This window comes from Ranitomeya variabilis, chromosome 4 (assembly GCF_051348905.1).
Source record: "Ranitomeya variabilis isolate aRanVar5 chromosome 4, aRanVar5.hap1, whole genome shotgun sequence".
Lineage (NCBI taxonomy): Eukaryota > Metazoa > Chordata > Amphibia > Anura > Dendrobatidae > Ranitomeya > Ranitomeya variabilis.
Genome location: NC_135235.1, coordinates 599,756,128 through 599,774,291, shown reverse-complemented (window position 1 = coordinate 599,774,291; position 18,164 = coordinate 599,756,128). Strand labels below are relative to the sequence as shown.

At 48.1% G+C, this 18,164-nt stretch overlaps 1 protein-coding gene across 3 annotated transcripts in view; it reads left to right on the top strand.

Moving 5' to 3' along the window:
- LOC143769222 (opsin-5-like) overlaps window positions 1–16,301 on the top strand; it is a 71,851-nt gene extending 55,550 nt beyond the window's left edge. For all 3 annotated transcript variants that reach the window (XM_077257765.1, XM_077257764.1, XM_077257763.1), the window contains one exon: window positions 15,441–16,301. In XM_077257765.1, coding sequence (XP_077113880.1) covers window positions 15,441–15,974 — 534 coding nt within the window. In that variant the 3' untranslated portion in view covers window positions 15,975–16,301. The remainder of the gene's footprint in view (window positions 1–15,440) is intronic.
- The last annotated feature ends 1,863 nt before the right edge of the window (window positions 16,302–18,164 follow it).

Sequence of the window (18,164 nt, the reverse complement as noted above, 5' to 3'; positions counted from 1 at the left end):
GGAATCACATTTAGTACAAGCTGGACAAAAATGAGAGCAAGCAAATAACCAAAAAACAAAGAAGCAGGACTTAGCTTAATTTTGCACGAACCCGGACCAGCAGACAGGAGCAAACAGAAAGGATCTGATTACAACGATGCCAGGCACTGGACTAAGGATCCAGGAAGCTTATATAGCAACTCCCCTGGACTAACGACCCAGGTGGGTGCCAAACTGAGGAAAGACAATCCCAGAGTCATATCACTAGTAACCACAAGAGGGAGCCAAAAAGTCTAATTCACAACAGTACCCCCCCCCCCTTAAGGAGGGGTCACCGAACCCTCACCAAGACCACCAGGGCGATCAGGATGAGCAGCATGAAAGGCACGAACTAAATCGGCCGCATGCACATCAGAGGCAACCACCCAGGAATTATCCTCCTGACCATAGCCCTTCCACTTGACCAGATACTGAAGCCTCCGTCTGGAGAGACGAGAATCCAAGATCTTCTCCACCACGTACTCCAACTCGCCCTCAACCAACACCGGAGCAGGAGGCTCAACAGAAGGAACCACAGGTACAACGTACCGCCGCAACAAAGACCTATGGAACACGTTGTGAATGGCAAACGACACCGGAAGATCCAAGCGAAAGGACACAGGATTAAGGATTTCCAATATCTTGTAAGGACCGATGAAGCGAGGCTTAAATTTAGGAGAGGAGACCTTCATCGGAACAAATCGAGAAGACAGCCATACCAAATCCCCAACACGAAGTCGGGGACCCACACCGCGGCGGCGGTTGGCAAAACGCTGAGCCTTCTCCTGTGACAACTTTAAGTTGTCCACCACATGATTCCAGATCTGCTGCAACCTATCCACCACAGAATCTACCCCAGGACAGTCAGAAGGATCCACATGTCCCGAGGAAAAACGAGGGTGGAAACCAGAGTTGCAGAAAAATGGCGAAACCAAAGTAGCGGAACTAGCCCGATTATTAAGGGCAAACTCAGCCAACGGCAAGGTCACCCAATCATCCTGATCTGCCGAAACAAAACACCTCAAATAAGCCTCCAGAGTCTGATTAGTTCGCTCCGTTTGTCCATTAGTCTGAGGATGAAAGGCAGACGAAAACGACAAATCAATGCCCATCCTAGCACAAAAGGATCGCCAGAACCTGGAAACAAACTAGGATCCTCTGTCAGACACAATATTCTCAGGAATGCCATGTAAACGAACCACATTCTGAAAGAACACAGGAACCAGATCGGAAGAGGAAGGCAGCTTAGGCAAAGGCACCAAATGGACCATTTTAGAAAAGCGATCACACACCACCCAGATGACAGACATGCCCTGAGACACCGGGAGATCTGAAATGAAATCCATGGAAATGTGTGTCCAAGGCCTCTTCGGGACAGGCAAGGGCAAGAGCAACCCGCTGGCACGAGAACAGCAAGGCTTAGCTCGAGCACAAGTCCCACAGGACTGCACAAATGACCGCACATCCCGTGACAAGGAAGGCCACCAAAAGGACCTAGCCACCAGATCTCTGGTGCCAAAAATTCCTGGATGCCCTGCCAACACCGAGGAATGAACCTCGGAAATGACTCTGCTGGACCACTTATCAGGAACAAACAGTCTGTCAGGTGGACAAGAGTCAGGTCTACCAGCCTGAAATCTCTGCAACACACGTCGCAAATCGGGAGAAATGGACGACAAGATAACTCCCTCTTTAAGAATACCAACTGGTTCTGCGACTCCAGGAGAGTCAGGCACAAAGCTCCTTGAAAGAGCATCAGCCTTCACATTCTTTGAACCTGGTAAATACGAGACCACAAAGTCAAAACGGGAGAAAAACAATGACCAGCGGGCCTGTCTAGGATTCAGGCGTTTAGCAGACTCGAGATACATCAAATTTTTGTGATCAGTCAAGACCACCACACGATGCTTAGCATCCTCGAGCCAATGACGCCACTCCTCAAATGCCCACTTCATGGCCAGCAACTCCCGATTGCCAACATCATAATTCTGCTCAGCAGGCGAAAACTTCCTAGAGAAGAAAGCACATGGTCTCATTACCGAGCCACCAGGGCCTCTCTGCGACAAAACGGCCCCTGCCCCAATCTCAGAAGCATCCACTTCGACCTGAAAGGGAAGTGAGACATCAGGCTGGCACAAAACAGGCGCCGAAGTAAACCGGCGCTTCAACTCTTGGAACGCCTCCACGGCTGCAGGAGCCCAGTTAGCAACATCAGAACCTTTCTTGGTCATATCCGTCAAAGGTCTAACAACGCTAGAAAAATTAGCGATAAAACGACGGTAGAAGTTAGCAAAACCCAAGAACTTCTGAAGACTCTTAACTGACGTGGGTTGAGTCCAATCATGAATAGCTCGGACCTTGACTGGGTCCATCTCCACAGCAGAAGGGGAAAAAATAAACCCCAAAAAGGGAACCTTCTGTACTCCAAAGAGACACTTTGAGCCCTTAACAAACAAAGCATTCTCACGCAAAACCTGAAACACCATCCTGACCTGCTCCACATGTGAGTCCCAATCTTCAGAGAAAACCAGAATATCATCCAGATAAACAATCATAAATTTATCCAGATACTTCCGGAAAACATCATGCATAAAGGACTGAAACACTGAGGGAGCATTAGAGAGCCCAAAAGGCATCACCAAGTACTCAAAATGACCTTCGGGCGTATTAAATGCTGTCTTCCATTCATCTTGCTTAATGCGCACAAGGTTGTACGCACCACGAAGATCTATCTTGGTGAACCACTTGGCACCTTTAATCCGGGCAAACAAGTCCGACAACAGAGGCAAAGGATACTGAAATTTAACAGTGATTTTATTCAGAAGCCGATAGTCAATACAAGGTCTCAAAGATCCATCCTTCTTGGCCACAAAAAAGAATCCCGCACCAAGAGGGGAAGAGGATGGACGGATATGCCCCTTCTCCAGAGACTCCTTGATATACGAACGCATTGCGGCATGCTCAGGTACAGACAGATTAAATAGTCTTCCCTTAGGAAATTTACTACCTGGAATCAAATTTATGGCGCAGTCACAGTCCCTATGAGGAGGCAGAGCACTGGACCTGGACTCGCTAAATACATCCTGATAATCAGACAAATACTCAGGAACTTCCGAAGGAGTAGAGGAAGCAATAGACACTGGCGGGGAATGAGCATGAATTCCCTGACAGCCCCAACTTGACACAGACATTGCCTTCCAATCCAAGACTGGATTGTGGGTCTGTAACCATGGCAGACCCAAAACGACCAAATCATGCATTTTATGCAGAACAAGAAAACGAATCACCTCCCGATGTTCAGGAGTCATGCACATGGTTACCTGCGTCCAAAACTGCGGTTTATTTTCCGCCAATGGCGTAGCATCAATACCTCTAAGAGGAATAGGATTTACCAACGGTTCAAGAACAAAACCACAGCGCTTGGCAAATGACAGATCCATAAGACTCAGGGCAGCACCTGAATCCACAAACGCCATAACAGGGTAAGAAGACAATGAGCAAATTAAAGTCACAGACAAAATAAATTTAGGTTGCAAATTACCAATGGCGACAGGACTAACAACCCTTGTAAGGCGTTTAGAGCATGCTGATATAACATGTGTAGAATCCCCACAGTAAAAACACAACCCATTCTGACGTCTATGATTTTTCCGCTCATTTCTAGTCTGAATTCTATCACATTGCATTAAATCAGGTGTTTGTTCAGACAACACCACCAGAGGATTAGCGGTTTTGCGCTCCCGCAAACGCCGGTCAATTTGAATAGCCAGCGCCATGGAATCATTCAGACTTGTAGGAATGGGGAAACCCACCATCACATTCTTAATGGCTTCAGAAAGGCCATTTCTGAAATTTGCGGCCAGAGCACACTCATTCCACTGAGTAAGCACGGACCATTTCCGAAATTTTTGGCAATACACTTCAGCTTCATCCTGGCCCTGAGAAATAGCCAGCAAGGCTTTTTCTGCCTGAACTTCAAGATTGGGTTCCTCGTAAAGCAATCCGAGCGCCAGAAAAAACGCATCAATATTTGCCAATGCCGGATCTCCTGGCGCTAGCGAGAAAGCCCAATCCTGAGGGTCGCCCCGTAAAAAAGAGATAACAATTTTAACTTGCTGAGCTGAATCTCCAGATGAACGGGGTCTCAGAGATAGAAACAATTTACAATTATTCCTGAAATTCCTAAACTTAAATCGGTCTCCAGAGAACAGTTCAGGAATAGGTATTTTAGGTTCAGACATAGGACTACTGGTAACAAAATCTTGTATGCCCTGCACACGAGCAGCAAGCTGGTCTACACTTGTAATCAAGGTCTGGACATTCATGTCTGCAGCAAGCACAAGCCACTCAGAGGTAAAGGGGAGGAAGAGAGGAAGAAAAAAAAAAAAAAAACTCAGAATTTCCTTTCTTATAATCCCACTTCAGCAATGCATTAAACATTCAATGTTGGCCTGGCATACTGTTATGACCCCAATGGCAGAGGGTCTCAGAAATAATTACTAAGTCTGCAAACACAAAAAACCAGCTCATAGGGCCGTGGTAACTGAGCTGACCATATATCTAATCCTAGCACCACAAATAGCAGCAGCCGGGGAACGTGCCTACGTTGGTTCTAGACGTCTCGCGCCAGCCGGAGAACTAACTACCCCTAGAAGGGAAAAGAAAGACCTTTCTTGCCTCCAGAGAAAAGACCCCAAAAGTTGGATACAAGCCCCCAACAAATAATAACGGTGAGGTAAGAGGAAAAGACAAACGTAAGAATGAGCTAGGTATTTAGCAAAGAGAGGCCCACTAGCTAATAGCAGGATATAGTAAGATGACTTATATGGTCAGCAAAAACCCTATCAAAATATCCACGCTGGATATTCAAGAACCCCCGAACCGTCTAACGGCCCGGGGGGAGAACACCAGCCCCCTAGAGCTTCCAGCAAGGTCAGGAATCACATTTAGTACAAGCTGGACAAAAATGAGAGCAAGCAAATAACCAAAAAACAAAGAAGCAGGACTTAGCTTAATTTTGCACGAACCCGGACCAGCAGACAGGAGCAAACAGAAAGGATCTGATTACAACGATGCCAGGCACTGGACTAAGGATCCAGGAAGCTTATATAGCAACTCCCCTGGACTAACGACCCAGGTGGGTGCCAAACTGAGGAAAGACAATCCCAGAGTCATATCACTAGTAACCACAAGAGGGAGCCAAAAAGTCTAATTCACAATAGCTATGTGCCCACGTTGCGGATTCGTGTGAGATTTTTCCGCACCATTTTTGAAAAATCCGCAGGTAAAAGGCACTGCGTTTTACCTGCGGATTTACCGCGGATTTCCAGTGTTTTTTATGCGGATTTCACCTGCGGATTCCTATTGAGGAACAGGTGTAAAACGCTGCGAAATCCGCACAAAGAATTGACATGCTGCGGAAAATACAAAGCAGCATTTCCGCGTGGTATTTTCCGCACCATGGGCACAGCGGATTTGGTTTTCCATAGGTTTACATGGTACTGTAAACCTGATGGAACACTGCTACGAATCCGCAGCGGCCAATCCGCTGTGGATCCGTAGCCAAATCTGCACCGTGTGCACATAGCCTAATTCTAACGCTAACCCTCGTTCTAACCCTACCCCTACCCCTAACCCTACCCCTAGTTCTAACCCTAGTTCTAACCCTAGTGGAAAAAAAATATATTTTCTTTATTTTATTATTGTCCCTACCTATGGGGGTGATAAAGGGGGGGGGGGGTTCATTTACTATTTTTTTTATTTTGATCACTGTGATAGGTTTTATCACAGTGATCAAAATGTAGCTGGAACGAATCTGCCGGCCGGCAGATTCGGTGGGCGCACTGCGCATGCGGCCGCAATTTTGGAAGATGCTGGCGCCCGTGGAGAAGACGGACGGACACCGGGAGGCTCGGTAAGTATGAGGGGGGGGGATCGGAGCACAGGGGGTGATCGGAGTACAGGGGGGTGGGATCGGAGCATGGGGGGGAGCGGACAGGCGGACGGAGGGGACTACGGGACAGATCGGAGGACTGGGGAGGCGATCGGTGGCGGTGGACAGATCAGGGTTTCCAGCCATGGCCGATGTTATTACAGCATCGGCCATGGCTGGATTGTAATATTTCACCAGTTTTCATAGTGAAATATTACAAATCGCTCTGATTGACTGTTTCACTTTCAACAGCCAATCAGAGCGATCGTAGCCACGAGGGGGTGAAGCCACCCCCCGGGCTGAAGTACCTCTGCCCCTGTCCCTGCAGATCGAGTGATTGGAGTTAACCCTTTCACCCGATCTGCAGGGACGCGATCATTCCATGACGCCACATAGGCGTCACAGGTCGGATTGGCACCGACTTTCATGACGCCTACGTGGCGTCATGGGTCGGGAAGGAGTTAAGTCACATGCTGTCTATTTCCTTGTGATCCTCCTTCAGATGGTTCTACTCCTTCATTGGAGTCCAGCTGTGTCTAATTAAACTGATAGGACTTGATTTGGATAGGCACACACCTATCTATATAAGACCTCCCAGTGCATGTCAGACCAAATGAGAATCATGAGATCAAAGGAACTGGTCAAGGAGCTCAGAGACAGAATTGTGGCAAGGCACAGATCTGGCCAAGGTTACAACAGAATTTCTGCATACTCAAGGTTCCTAAGAGCACAGTGGCCTCCATAATCCTTAAGTGGAAAAAGCTTGGGACCACCAGAAGTCTTCCTAGACCTGGCCGTCCAGCCAAACTGAGCAGTCGTGTGAGAAGAGCCTTGGTGAGAGGTAAAGAAGAACCCCAAGATCACTGTGGCTGAGCTCCAGAGATGCAGTAGGGAGATGGGAAAAAGTTCCACAAAGTCAACTATCACTGCAGCCCTCCACCAGTCTGGCCTTTATGGCAGAATGTCCTGACGGAAGCCTCTCCTCAGTGCAAGACATATGAAAGCCCGCATAGAGTTTGCTAAAAAAAACACCTGAAGGACTCCCAGACTATGAGAAATAAGATTCTCTGGTCTGATGAGACGAAGATAGACCTTTTTGGTGATAATTCTAAGCGGTATGTGTGGAGAAAACCACTCACTGCTCATCACCTGCCCAATAAAATCCCAACAGTGAAACGTGGTGGCAGCATCATGCTATGGGGGTGTTCTTCAGCTGCAGGGACAGGACCACCTGTTGCCATTGAAGGAATCATGAATGCGGCCAAGTACAGAAATATCCTGGGTGAAAACCTCTTCCAGAGTGCTCTGGACCTCAGACTTGGCAGAAGGCTCACCTTCCAACAAGACAATGACCCGAAGCACACAGCTAAAATAACAAAGGAGTGGATTCAGAACAACTATGTGACTACTCTTGACTGGCCCAGCCAGAGTCCTGACCTAAACCCAATTGAGCATCTCTGGAGAAACCTGAAAATTGCTGTCCGCCAACGTTCACCATCCAACCTGACGGAACTGGAGAAGATCTGCAAGGAAGAATGGCAGAGGATCCCCAAATCCAGGTGTGAAAAACTTGTTGCATCATTCCCAAGAAGACTCATGGATGTACTAGCTCAAAAGGGAGCTTCTACTCAATACTGAGCAAAGGGTCTGAAAACTTATGACATGTGATGTTTCAGTTTTTCTTTTTCAATAAATTTGCAAAAATTACTACATTTCTGTTTTTTTCAGTCAAGATGGAGAGCAGAGTGTACATTAATGAGAAAAAAATGAACTTTTTTGAATTTACCAAATGTCTGCAATGAAACAAACAGTGAAAAATTTAAAGAGGTTTGAATATTTTACGTATCCACTGTATGTACACAGTGACTCCACCAGCAGAATAGTGGGTACAGCTCTGGAGTATAATAACTCAGGAACAGTACAGGATAAGTAGTGTAATGTATGTACACAGTGACTCCACCAGCAGAATAGTGAGTGCAGCTCTGGAGTATAATATAGGAAGTAACTCAGGATCAGTACAGGATCAGTAATGTAATGTATGTGGAGCGCCCCCACACCGCCACAGGGCCGAGGGGTACCCGGAGCCGGGCCTCTGGTTCTCAGTCTCGGGGTTGTCACGGTGGCTAGACCCGGTCCGTGGCCCTGTCCGTCAGTGGGGGACGTCCGGTGAAATAGGTGGTAGTAATGGTAGCGATGTAACGGTGCGGTTGTGGGGTGTAAGTCGCGGTAAATAACGAGGACACCAGTTTGCAGTCTCTTTACCTCTTTACTGGAGATCTCTGAGTCCTCAGTCCAGAATACGGTTCACCAGGCTGCGCAAGTCCGGCCGGTCCAATGGCACCTCCAGAGTTCTCCTCTCAGGTGGAAATCTGTGCCTTCCTTCTAGCGCTATGTGTTGTAGTCCTTCCCTGCTGTGCTCACGGAAAGTGACCCCACAACGGTTGTGTCTGTTTCTTAAGTTCCCTCACAACTCGATTTGATGTTCCTCTGTAATCCACCCCTTCCCTGTATTCAGGTTGGAATGGCACCCGTTTGTCAGGTAGGCCTGGAGTTCTTCCGGGACCCTAGAGACGCCCCTCTCCCGCAATTGCCCCCCAAGACTTCATAGGTGATATGTGGTAGACAGCCCGCCTGAGACCGACTGTCCTGCCGATGTTTGGAGTATGGCTTGAAGCTGTATTCTAATCCACTCCCTCGGCGTTCCGGCCACCGGTATTGCGCCTCAGCAAGGTGCTGCCTCTTTCAGCACAACCCCTGCTGGTATTCTCCTTCTGCTTGATCTCGTTTCTCACTCAGCACAATCTGTCTCGCTTCTAGTCCTTTCTTGAGTCCCGCCGCTTCCAGGAGCCTGCGCGGACCCGTTACGTTCTTTCAATGCCAAGCCTCTGCCAGGATCCCACCCCTGGCAGAGACCCTACAGTCTCTCCCTTCACAACACCCCCTGCCACAGGGTGTTGCTCCGTTCAATCCCGTCAGCGTTCTCCCTAACTTCCTGCCTGACCCCCAGTTTACCCACTATGGTGGGGAGTGGCCTAATGAATAGCACCCTTAGCTCCCCCCGGAGGCCCAGCTGTGAAACATATTGGTGTCTGTGATACCTGATTGGAGGAACTCCTTCAGTGCCATCGAACGTACCATGGCTCCCCTTAGTGGCGAAGCCACAGCACTGCAACGACCAGGACTCTGGGGCGCTGCACTCCCCCCTGGTTAAACACAGTACTCCGGGACTGGGAAGAAAAACAACAATACAGATTAGCAAAAAGACATACAATTTTGTTGAGTGCAAAACGATAAGTATACTTGAACAGGCTTCCCTTTATGGGAGGTGAGGACACTTTTAACGTTACAAACATAGTCAACTTTATAAATTACAGGCTATACATAACTCCTGTTACCCAACCGGGTATTCTACTTAGTGCAAATACTGGAACAATAAATTAACATTGCCTTTAAGAAACATACACTCTTAGTTTACCAAAGGCCTTCCTATAATCACATTACAGGGTAAGGTAACTTTACATTCTCCTACTTTGAACCTGCAGGACCGCCTGTCCCTATGGCACCAGACCTACTGCCTCTCCTTTCTTTTACAGGACCGCCCCGTTCAGCCAGGGCCTACTGCCTTTTGCTACTATACATAGTATAGACATAACATTCCTTTCATTTAAAGAACTCTGAGCCAGCTCTACTCGGCTCCTTTAAGGACTCACTCTCTAACCCCTACGGGTTCGCTTTCTGTCCTTAGCAACAAAGTAACTTTCTATGGGGACGCAGGGTTTACCTTCTATCCTCACCTTCATCATTACTTCTTTTACTTTCAACTATGCAGACCTCTATCTCTACCCCTACGGGCTCTCTGCATCTTTCAAAACATTATTCAGGTTTCACATTTCAAACAAATTGAACACATTTAACTTTTCATGTAAAACAGTTACATTCTTTTCAAGCATCATTATAGCTTTACTGTTCTGCAACAGTATCTCTCTCAAGTTCAATTCTTCACATCCCCTTTAAGAGGGAACCAAGTCTCTCTGAGGTAGCTCGTTCTCTCAGCCTACCAGTCCATGCAAAGGTTCCGGTATGGTATCTTCGCAAAGTGTCTTTAACTAGAACCGGTAGGAAAGGTATCTTCACAAAGTGTCTTTGGCTCAAACCAATAGGGCAAATATCTTCGCAAAGTGTCTTTGGCTAAAACCAGTAGGGAGCACCTTTAAGAAGGTGCAAACTATTTACAAAGGAAGTTCGAATCATGCACAGTCCATGATTTCTGCAGTTTGTATAACTTTTGTGCAACAACTTCAAGAAAAAAAGGAAAACAATAGTGACCCCGGGTCAACAAAGGGATCACCTTTTAAAGTTTACCCTGGACGGGTTTAGCAGCAAACAATCAGGAATAGTTAAAACAATAAAATAGCAACTATTTACATTTTCTGACAGCAATGTCTTACTGAAGTTCAGCGGAAGGTGATCTCTTTTCTGGCCTCACCAGACCAACAGATCGGCCCGGTGAGCCAGGACGCCGTTCTGGTCCCAGTAAGGATAGAATTCCCCGCCGAGAGGTCCTCCTTGCCGGCAGATGCACCCGTCCCTCTGGTGCGTGGCGAGGCTGGACTTCTTGCGGTTCCGCGGGGCCGGGTCCCGCTGCCTTTCCCCCGGGACTATCCTCTTCTGGTGTCCCAGCAGCAGCCTGGAGGGCGACACATCGTTGGACCCCCCGGGCAAACCAGCCCGTCTCACTGGTGTTCCTTCTCCACCTCGTATAGGTGACGGCGTCCCCCGGCTCCAGGTTACAATCGAACCGCCTGCCAGAAGGTTCCACCTCTTCTCGGTCCACCCGGACCTGGATCGGCTCCCCAATCTCCTGTATGACCCCTCTCCCTTGCTGGGGATGGAAGGCCACCACAACACCCCAGTGCGAGGATGGGATCTCGGGGACACCAACCAAGTCCACTTGTTCTGCAGGCTGGGGCCGGCTCCGCCACTCTGCCATAAGGCGCCGTAAGTGCTCCGCATCCGGCATAATCTTCAGACCCGGTGCAGGTGGGGTGCTTTCAGCCGGGCCCGGGTAAGGGGCAATGGGAGACAGCTTGATCTCGGTGGGTTGGCCTACCCGGGTGAGCGCGCGGGCATCGGCCCTCAGTCGGCGGGCCAGCTGGCGGGCCTCAGCCGCAGCCACACGTCCCTCCGATAACGGCGTCGGAGGTCGGCCCATCGGGGGCTCGGTAAGGGTCAGACCTCGCAGCAACGGCGTTTCGGGGCCTATCTCAGATGCTACGGCCTCAGACTGGGCCGATTCAGCTCCGCATGGTGCTTCTGGTGCCGCCATTTCTTGCTCTTTTCCCGCGTCTTCTTCCCGCGGTCTCTTCCGTGGGCGGCCCCGTCCCCATGGTCTCCACCCTCCGACCAAGATCAGGAGGCGTACCTCAGCTGTTGACGGGCACGTCCTCAGGACACAAAAATACTTAGACTGGGCGGCCATTATTCTTCGCGCTCTCCAGCTCGTCTACGCCCACTCCACGCCCCTCTTCTCTTCCTGCGCTCTCCTCAGCGCTGCAATGGCGGCGGATTTTGGCGGCAACTGGCGCAGCACAGTCTTTGTAATAAAGTACAGTCCAAGCACAACAAATCACAGTCTCTAGGCACACATGACCTGATTCTTCAGGCTTAAGTAGATCCTGTTCGTGACGCCAAGTTGGAGCGCCCCCACACCGCCGCAGGGCCGAGGGGTACCCGGAGCCGGGCCTCTGGTTCTCAGTCTCGGGGTTGTCACGGTGGCTAGACCCGGTCCGTGGCCCTGTCCGTCAGTGGGGGACGTCCGGTGAAATAGGTGGTAGTAATGGTAGCGATGTAACGGTGCGGTTGTGGGGTGTAAGTCGCGGTAAATAACGAGGACACCAGTTTGCAGTCTCTTTACCTCTTTACTGGAGATCTCTGAGTCCTCAGTCCAGAATACGGTTCACCAGGCTGCGCAAGTCCGGCCGGTCCAATGGCACCTCCAGAGTTCTCCTCTCAGGTGGAAATCTGTGCCTTCCTTCTAGCGCTATGTGTTGTAGTCCTTCCCTGCTGTGCTCACGGAAAGTGACCCCACAACGGTTGTGTCTGTTTCTTAAGTTCCCTCACAACTCGATTTGATGTTCCTCTGTAATCCACCCCTTCCCTGTATTCAGGTTGGAATGGCACCCGTTTGTCAGGTAGGCCTGGAGTTCTTCCGGGACCCTAGAGACGCCCCTCTCCCGCAATTGCCCCCCAAGACTTCATAGGTGATATGTGGTAGACAGCCCGCCTGAGACCGACTGTCCTGCCGATGTTTGGAGTATGGCTTGAAGCTGTATTCTAATCCACTCCCTCGGCGTTCCGGCCACCGGTATTGCGCCTCAGCAAGGTGCTGCCTCTTTCAGCACAACCCCTGCTGGTATTCTCCTTCTGCTTGATCTCGTTTCTCACTCAGCACAATCTGTCTCGCTTCTAGTCCTTTCTTGAGTCCCGCCGCTTCCAGGAGCCTGCGCGGACCCGTTACGTTCTTTCAATGCCAAGCCTCTGCCAGGATCCCACCCCTGGCAGAGACCCTACAGTCTCTCCCTTCACAACACCCCCTGCCACAGGGTGTTGCTCCGTTCAATCCCGTCAGCGTTCTCCCTAACTTCCTGCCTGACCCCCAGTTTACCCACTATGGTGGGGAGTGGCCTAATGAATAGCACCCTTAGCTCCCCCCGGAGGCCCAGCTGTGAAACATATTGGTGTCTGTGATACCTGATTGGAGGAACTCCTTCAGTGCCATCGAACGTACCATGGCTCCCCTTAGTGGCGAAGCCACAGCACTGCAACGACCAGGACTCTGGAGCGCTGCATATGTACACAGTGACTGCACCAGCAGAATAGTGAGTGCAGCTCTGATGTATATAATACAGGATGTAACTCAGGATCAGTAGAGGATAAGTAATGTAATGTACGTTCACAGTGACTGCACCAGCAGAATAGTGAGTGCAGCTCTGGGGTATAATACAGGATGTAACTCAGGATCAGTACAGGATAAGTAATGTAATGTATGTACACAGTGACTCTACCAGCAGATTAGTGAGTGCATCTCTGGAGTATAATACAGGATGTAACTCAGGATCAGTACAGGATAAGTAATGTAATGTATGTACAAAGTGACTGCACCAGCAGAATAGTGAGTGCAGCTCTGGAGTATAATACAGGGTGTAACTCAGGATCACTACAGGATACGTAATGTAATGTATGTACTCAGTGACTGCACCAGCAGAATAGTGAGTGCAACTCTGGAGTATAATACAGGATATAACTCAGGATCAGTACAGGATAAGTAATGTAATGTATGTACACAGTGACTGCACCAGCAGAATAGTGAGTGCAGCTCTGATGTATATAATACAGGATGTAACTCAGGATCAGTAGAGGATAAGTAATGTAATGTATGTTCACAGTGACTCCACCAGCAGAATAGTGAGTGCAGCTCTGGGGTATTATACAGGATGTAACTCAGGATCAGTACAGGATAAGTAATGTAATGTATGTACACAGTGACTCCACCAGCAGAATAGTGAGTGCAGCTCTGGAGTATAATACAGGATGTAACTCAGGATCAGTACAGGATAAGTAATGTAATGTATGTACAAAGTGACTGCACCAGCAGAATAGTGAGTGCAGCTCTGGAGTATAATACAGGGTGTAACTCAGGATCAGTACAGGATACGTAATGTAATGTATGTACACAGTGACTCCACCAGCAGAATAGTGAGTGCAGCTCTGGAGTATAATACAGGATGTAACTCAGGATCAGTACAGGATAAGTAATGTAATGTATGTACAAAGTGACTGCACCAGCAGAATAGTGAGTGCAGCTCTGGAGTATAATACAGGGTGTAACTCAGGATCAGTACAGGATACGTAATGTAATGTATGTACACAGTGACTCCACCAGCAGAATAGTGAGTGCAGCTCTGGAGTATAAAAGAGGATGTAACTCAGGATTAGTACAGGATCAGTAATGTAATGTATGTACACAGTGACTGCGTCAGCAGAATAGTGAGTGCAGCTCTGGGGTATAATACAGGGTGTAACAGGATCAGTACAGGATACGTAATGTAATGTATGTACACAGTGACTGCACCGGCAGAATAGTGAGTGCAGCTCTGGAGTATAATACAGGATGTAACTCAGGATCAGTACAGGACAAGCAATGTAATGTATGTACACACTGACTCCACCAGCAGAATAGTGAGTGCAGCTCTGGGGTATAATACAGGGTGTAACAGGATCAGTACAGGATACGTAATGTAATGTATGTACACAGTGACTGCACCGGCAGAATAGTGAGTGCAGCTCTGGAGTATAATACAGGATGTAACTCAGGAACAGTACAGGATCAGTAATGTAATGTATGTACACAGTGACTGCACAAGCAGAATAGTGAGTGCAGCTCTGGAGTATCATACAGGATTAGTGATGTTATTTATGTACACTCTGGAGTCACTGCTATATGCATTACATGTATCTTGTACTGATCCTGAGTTACAGACAGTAGACTCCAGGGCTGCACTTTGTTACAGAACTAAAATCTCTCAGTATTCCCTACTTCCTTAATGTCTGACCGGAGTTGGCTCTGATGATTTGCATTCAGCGAAATATTATTTTTGCAATGCTATATTCAGTAATCCAATGTTGGAAATAGTAACGGTCCCACTTTATTATAGGAGCTTGTTGGTCCACATCCAACATTTTTGGGCTTGCAGTATTTGTTGCCCTTTTTTGTCTTGCAGTAATTGTTGCCCTTTATTTTACATTATATTCTTACAAATGGCGCTCGCGATTCTTGAATTTTGCAGAAAAGTTACAAAATGGTCTTTATTTTTGTTTATCCTTTTTTGCTACTTTATAGTGCAAAAAGTTGCCCAATTTGCAGAATTGTACCAAAATAATTGGCGTACCTAAAATCATTCCAGGAGGGGACTGTAGTACATTTGCGACTTTGAATCAGGCAAAATCATCTGTAAACCCTAAACTTTGCCTGTTTTTTGTTATGTTTGCCATTGTGGGCTAACACATAAAATTAGACTTTAAAAATGTTGCAAATTAAAAGAAGTATAAGATGTAAATGAAAAACATGTGAAAACACAAAAAACTAGAGAAAAAAAAGATACAATATTGAATTGGCACAATTTCCAAATGAATTGCCGATTAGCACAATCATACTAGATCACATCTGTGCGAGAACTCGCGTTCAAAGCTTCTGTTGCAGAAAGCAAATAATGTAACATACTGCATAAAACGATGGACACCTCAACCCTTATAAGTCAGTGGGGTCTATTGGGCGCCATTGGTGTCAATGTTGATTTGCCTAATGCAAATGTGAACAAAGCTTTAATGCAGTAAACAGATGTGGACGTGCTCCCGGCCGCAGCCAGTGGCGGGACTGATAGGCATTTGCTCCTCTGTACACTAATATGGACTATTCCTCTTCTCTCTGCAGCTCAGTGTTGCCGTCTGCATAGGTTTCCTCTTGGCCTGGACACCGTATGCTGTGGTTGCGATGTTGGCGGCCTTAGGAGATGCCAGGTTCGTGCCACCTATAGTGTTTGCACTGGCAGCGGTGTTTGCAAAGTCCTCTACTCTCTACAACCCCATGGTATATCTGCTGCTGAAGCCGAACTTTCTGAATGTGATAACCAAAGACTTGTCCATGTTCCAGGCACTGTGCACGGTAGTGTGCGGCGGCTGCCGGACACCGTGTATGCAGGAGAACACCATAGGTAAACCGGACACATGTCAGGACTATATGGTGGCTTTTGAGTGTCAAAATAATTACCCAGGATGCTGCAATTTGGATCCTGTAGATATTAATCCATTGACACATCGATCTCTGGTAAAGAGTCCTGCAGGAAACGTGGAATCACCGACCTCCGTCCAGCTTGTGGTCAGTTCCGCCAAGACAAAATCCAAGACTGAGGCCATCGAGGTCACTGTGGGATCTCTGCAGCCACACTGCATGAACGATTTCCTCTAATCGGTTATGTGACCTGTTCTAGATTTGTACGATTCCTACTGTATTCCGCTTTCACACCATTAAAGGTACAGTCAGAGGCTGGCGCTGGGCTTGTGGGTGACACATCGGGAAGAAGCTCATGTCCTGCACTATAGAGTGGGACTGTTGCTTGATCGATCTATGTATACATGAAAAATGGAGAACTGCTTCCAAGAGCTGCCTCCTGGGTCAGAGATGGGATACACTCAGTGTTCTGTGGATTAGATACATGGGATGGGATACACTTAGGCTCTGCCCACTTGTCATCCGTTTGCAATGTGTATCCAATATTTCACAATAAAGGATCGGTTACAAACAGTTAAAATGGGAACCAAAGTTTCACTTTTTGAATGAATCTATATTTTACAAAAAAATGGGATCTTTTGAAAAACGGACTGTTATAATCCATTTTTGTTCCATTTGTAAAGGATCTGGTTTTGCAAACACTTAGTGTTCTGGACATAAGGTATACAATGCTAAAAACTGGATCCATCATCACGTGACATAATAGATGACCATCGATGTTATCGTCAGTTTGCCATCTATCTATCCATTTTGTTTTTTCTGCTAAACAAAAAAGTTCTGCAGACTACTCCTTTTGTTCCAGCTAAAAACTGGAAGACATTTTTCTGATACACCCTTTCCCATTCAGATAAATGGATCCTGTACTGAAATGGTTTATTTCCATTTTTACGATTCAAAAAGAGAAATAGTGAATTGGACATGTTAATAAAGTCTTAAGGGGGTTGCCAGGCCTGGGGCACAAGTCTGCAGTCACTCTATGTGACTGCAGACATGTGAATTCTCACATTACGTGCACCATGAGTATTCTCCGGCCCCGGGATCAGGTGGTCATGTGATTGCAATTATGCAATTTGCATACTTCTGGTTACATTCTGACTAGACGTGTCCGGCCTCTCTCAATACACTTGCATTGAACAAGGTCGCGCTCATCTAGTCGACACGTGACCACATGTATGGAAATCATAAACTTGCGCTCATGCAACCGCCGCTACCGGAACCGGACAATCATAACAGCGGGCACTGTGTGCGAGGTGAGGATTCACAAGTCTGTAGTCACATAGAGTGTATCCTAAGGCTGGACAACCCCTTTAAAGTCCAGACAGTTTGATCAGTCCTGAAACGCTCTCCCTCCAGAGATCACGCTGGCCGCAGCAGGAACGGGTTAAACTTACTGCAATTTTGTTTTTTCATCCCCTTCTTCCAAAAGTCGTGTTTTTATTTTTCCTATCGCCACGACAGCACCCATGGGGAGAGGGGATCCGTACATCTTCTTCACGCAGGTTCCTATCAGGACAGGAACCTACAGATTAAAAAGGGGGGCGGTCCCCTTGCCTCCTCAGTTTGGGTTCCTGTCCTGATGAGAACCGGCAGGAAGAAGGCATACCCGGGTCCAAGCAGCCTCTGCACGGTGTCTGTGGGAACGGCAGAGCCTGGGATGCAGGAAGCAGCGTCGGGGGTGTTCTGCATGCAGACCCCTCCTCGTCTGATGTGTGGATGTCGCGATCCCAGGGTCCAGGGAAGGCCGACCTGGGTCACGGGGGCGCAGCGCAGGCAAAGTAGGCTCACTGCGTTCATCCTTGGAGCAGCCGGCACCTAACTTCCGGCGGCAGGATCAAAGCGCTCGTGAACCACAAGTGCACGGAGGTACTCCCGGGGTAGTCCGGGGAGGAGGCATAGCGCACCTTTTTAGTCCGGCGTGGGCCTGTAGCATGTCGGCACACTACAATGTCCTCTCTGGATATGGAGCACTTAACGGAGGCATCTGAGCAGCGCAAGGACAGCAGGTGCTGCGGCAGTGGCAGCGATCGTTCCAGGACCAGAACGACTGGAAGCAAAGGTGATCGGGGGCTACAGCCTGCAGAGACCCCTATATCATGTGTGTAACCCCCTCCTCAGGAACCGGTACTCCAGTGAAAACGCAGCTTCAGATGGTGAGTGTTATATATACATCCAGTAGCTGAAAATTCCCCTTCTGTTTCAGGTCAAAAAATCGTCAAAATCTAAGCACAGTGTGCTTTGTGTAGTGCCCCTACCTGACAACTGTAATAAAAAGCTCTGTCAGTCTTGTATATGTCAGACTTTGGAAGAGGAAGCCCCTTTCCTTGTCTCAGATTTGAGGGCAGCAATCAGGGAGGAAATTAACAACTC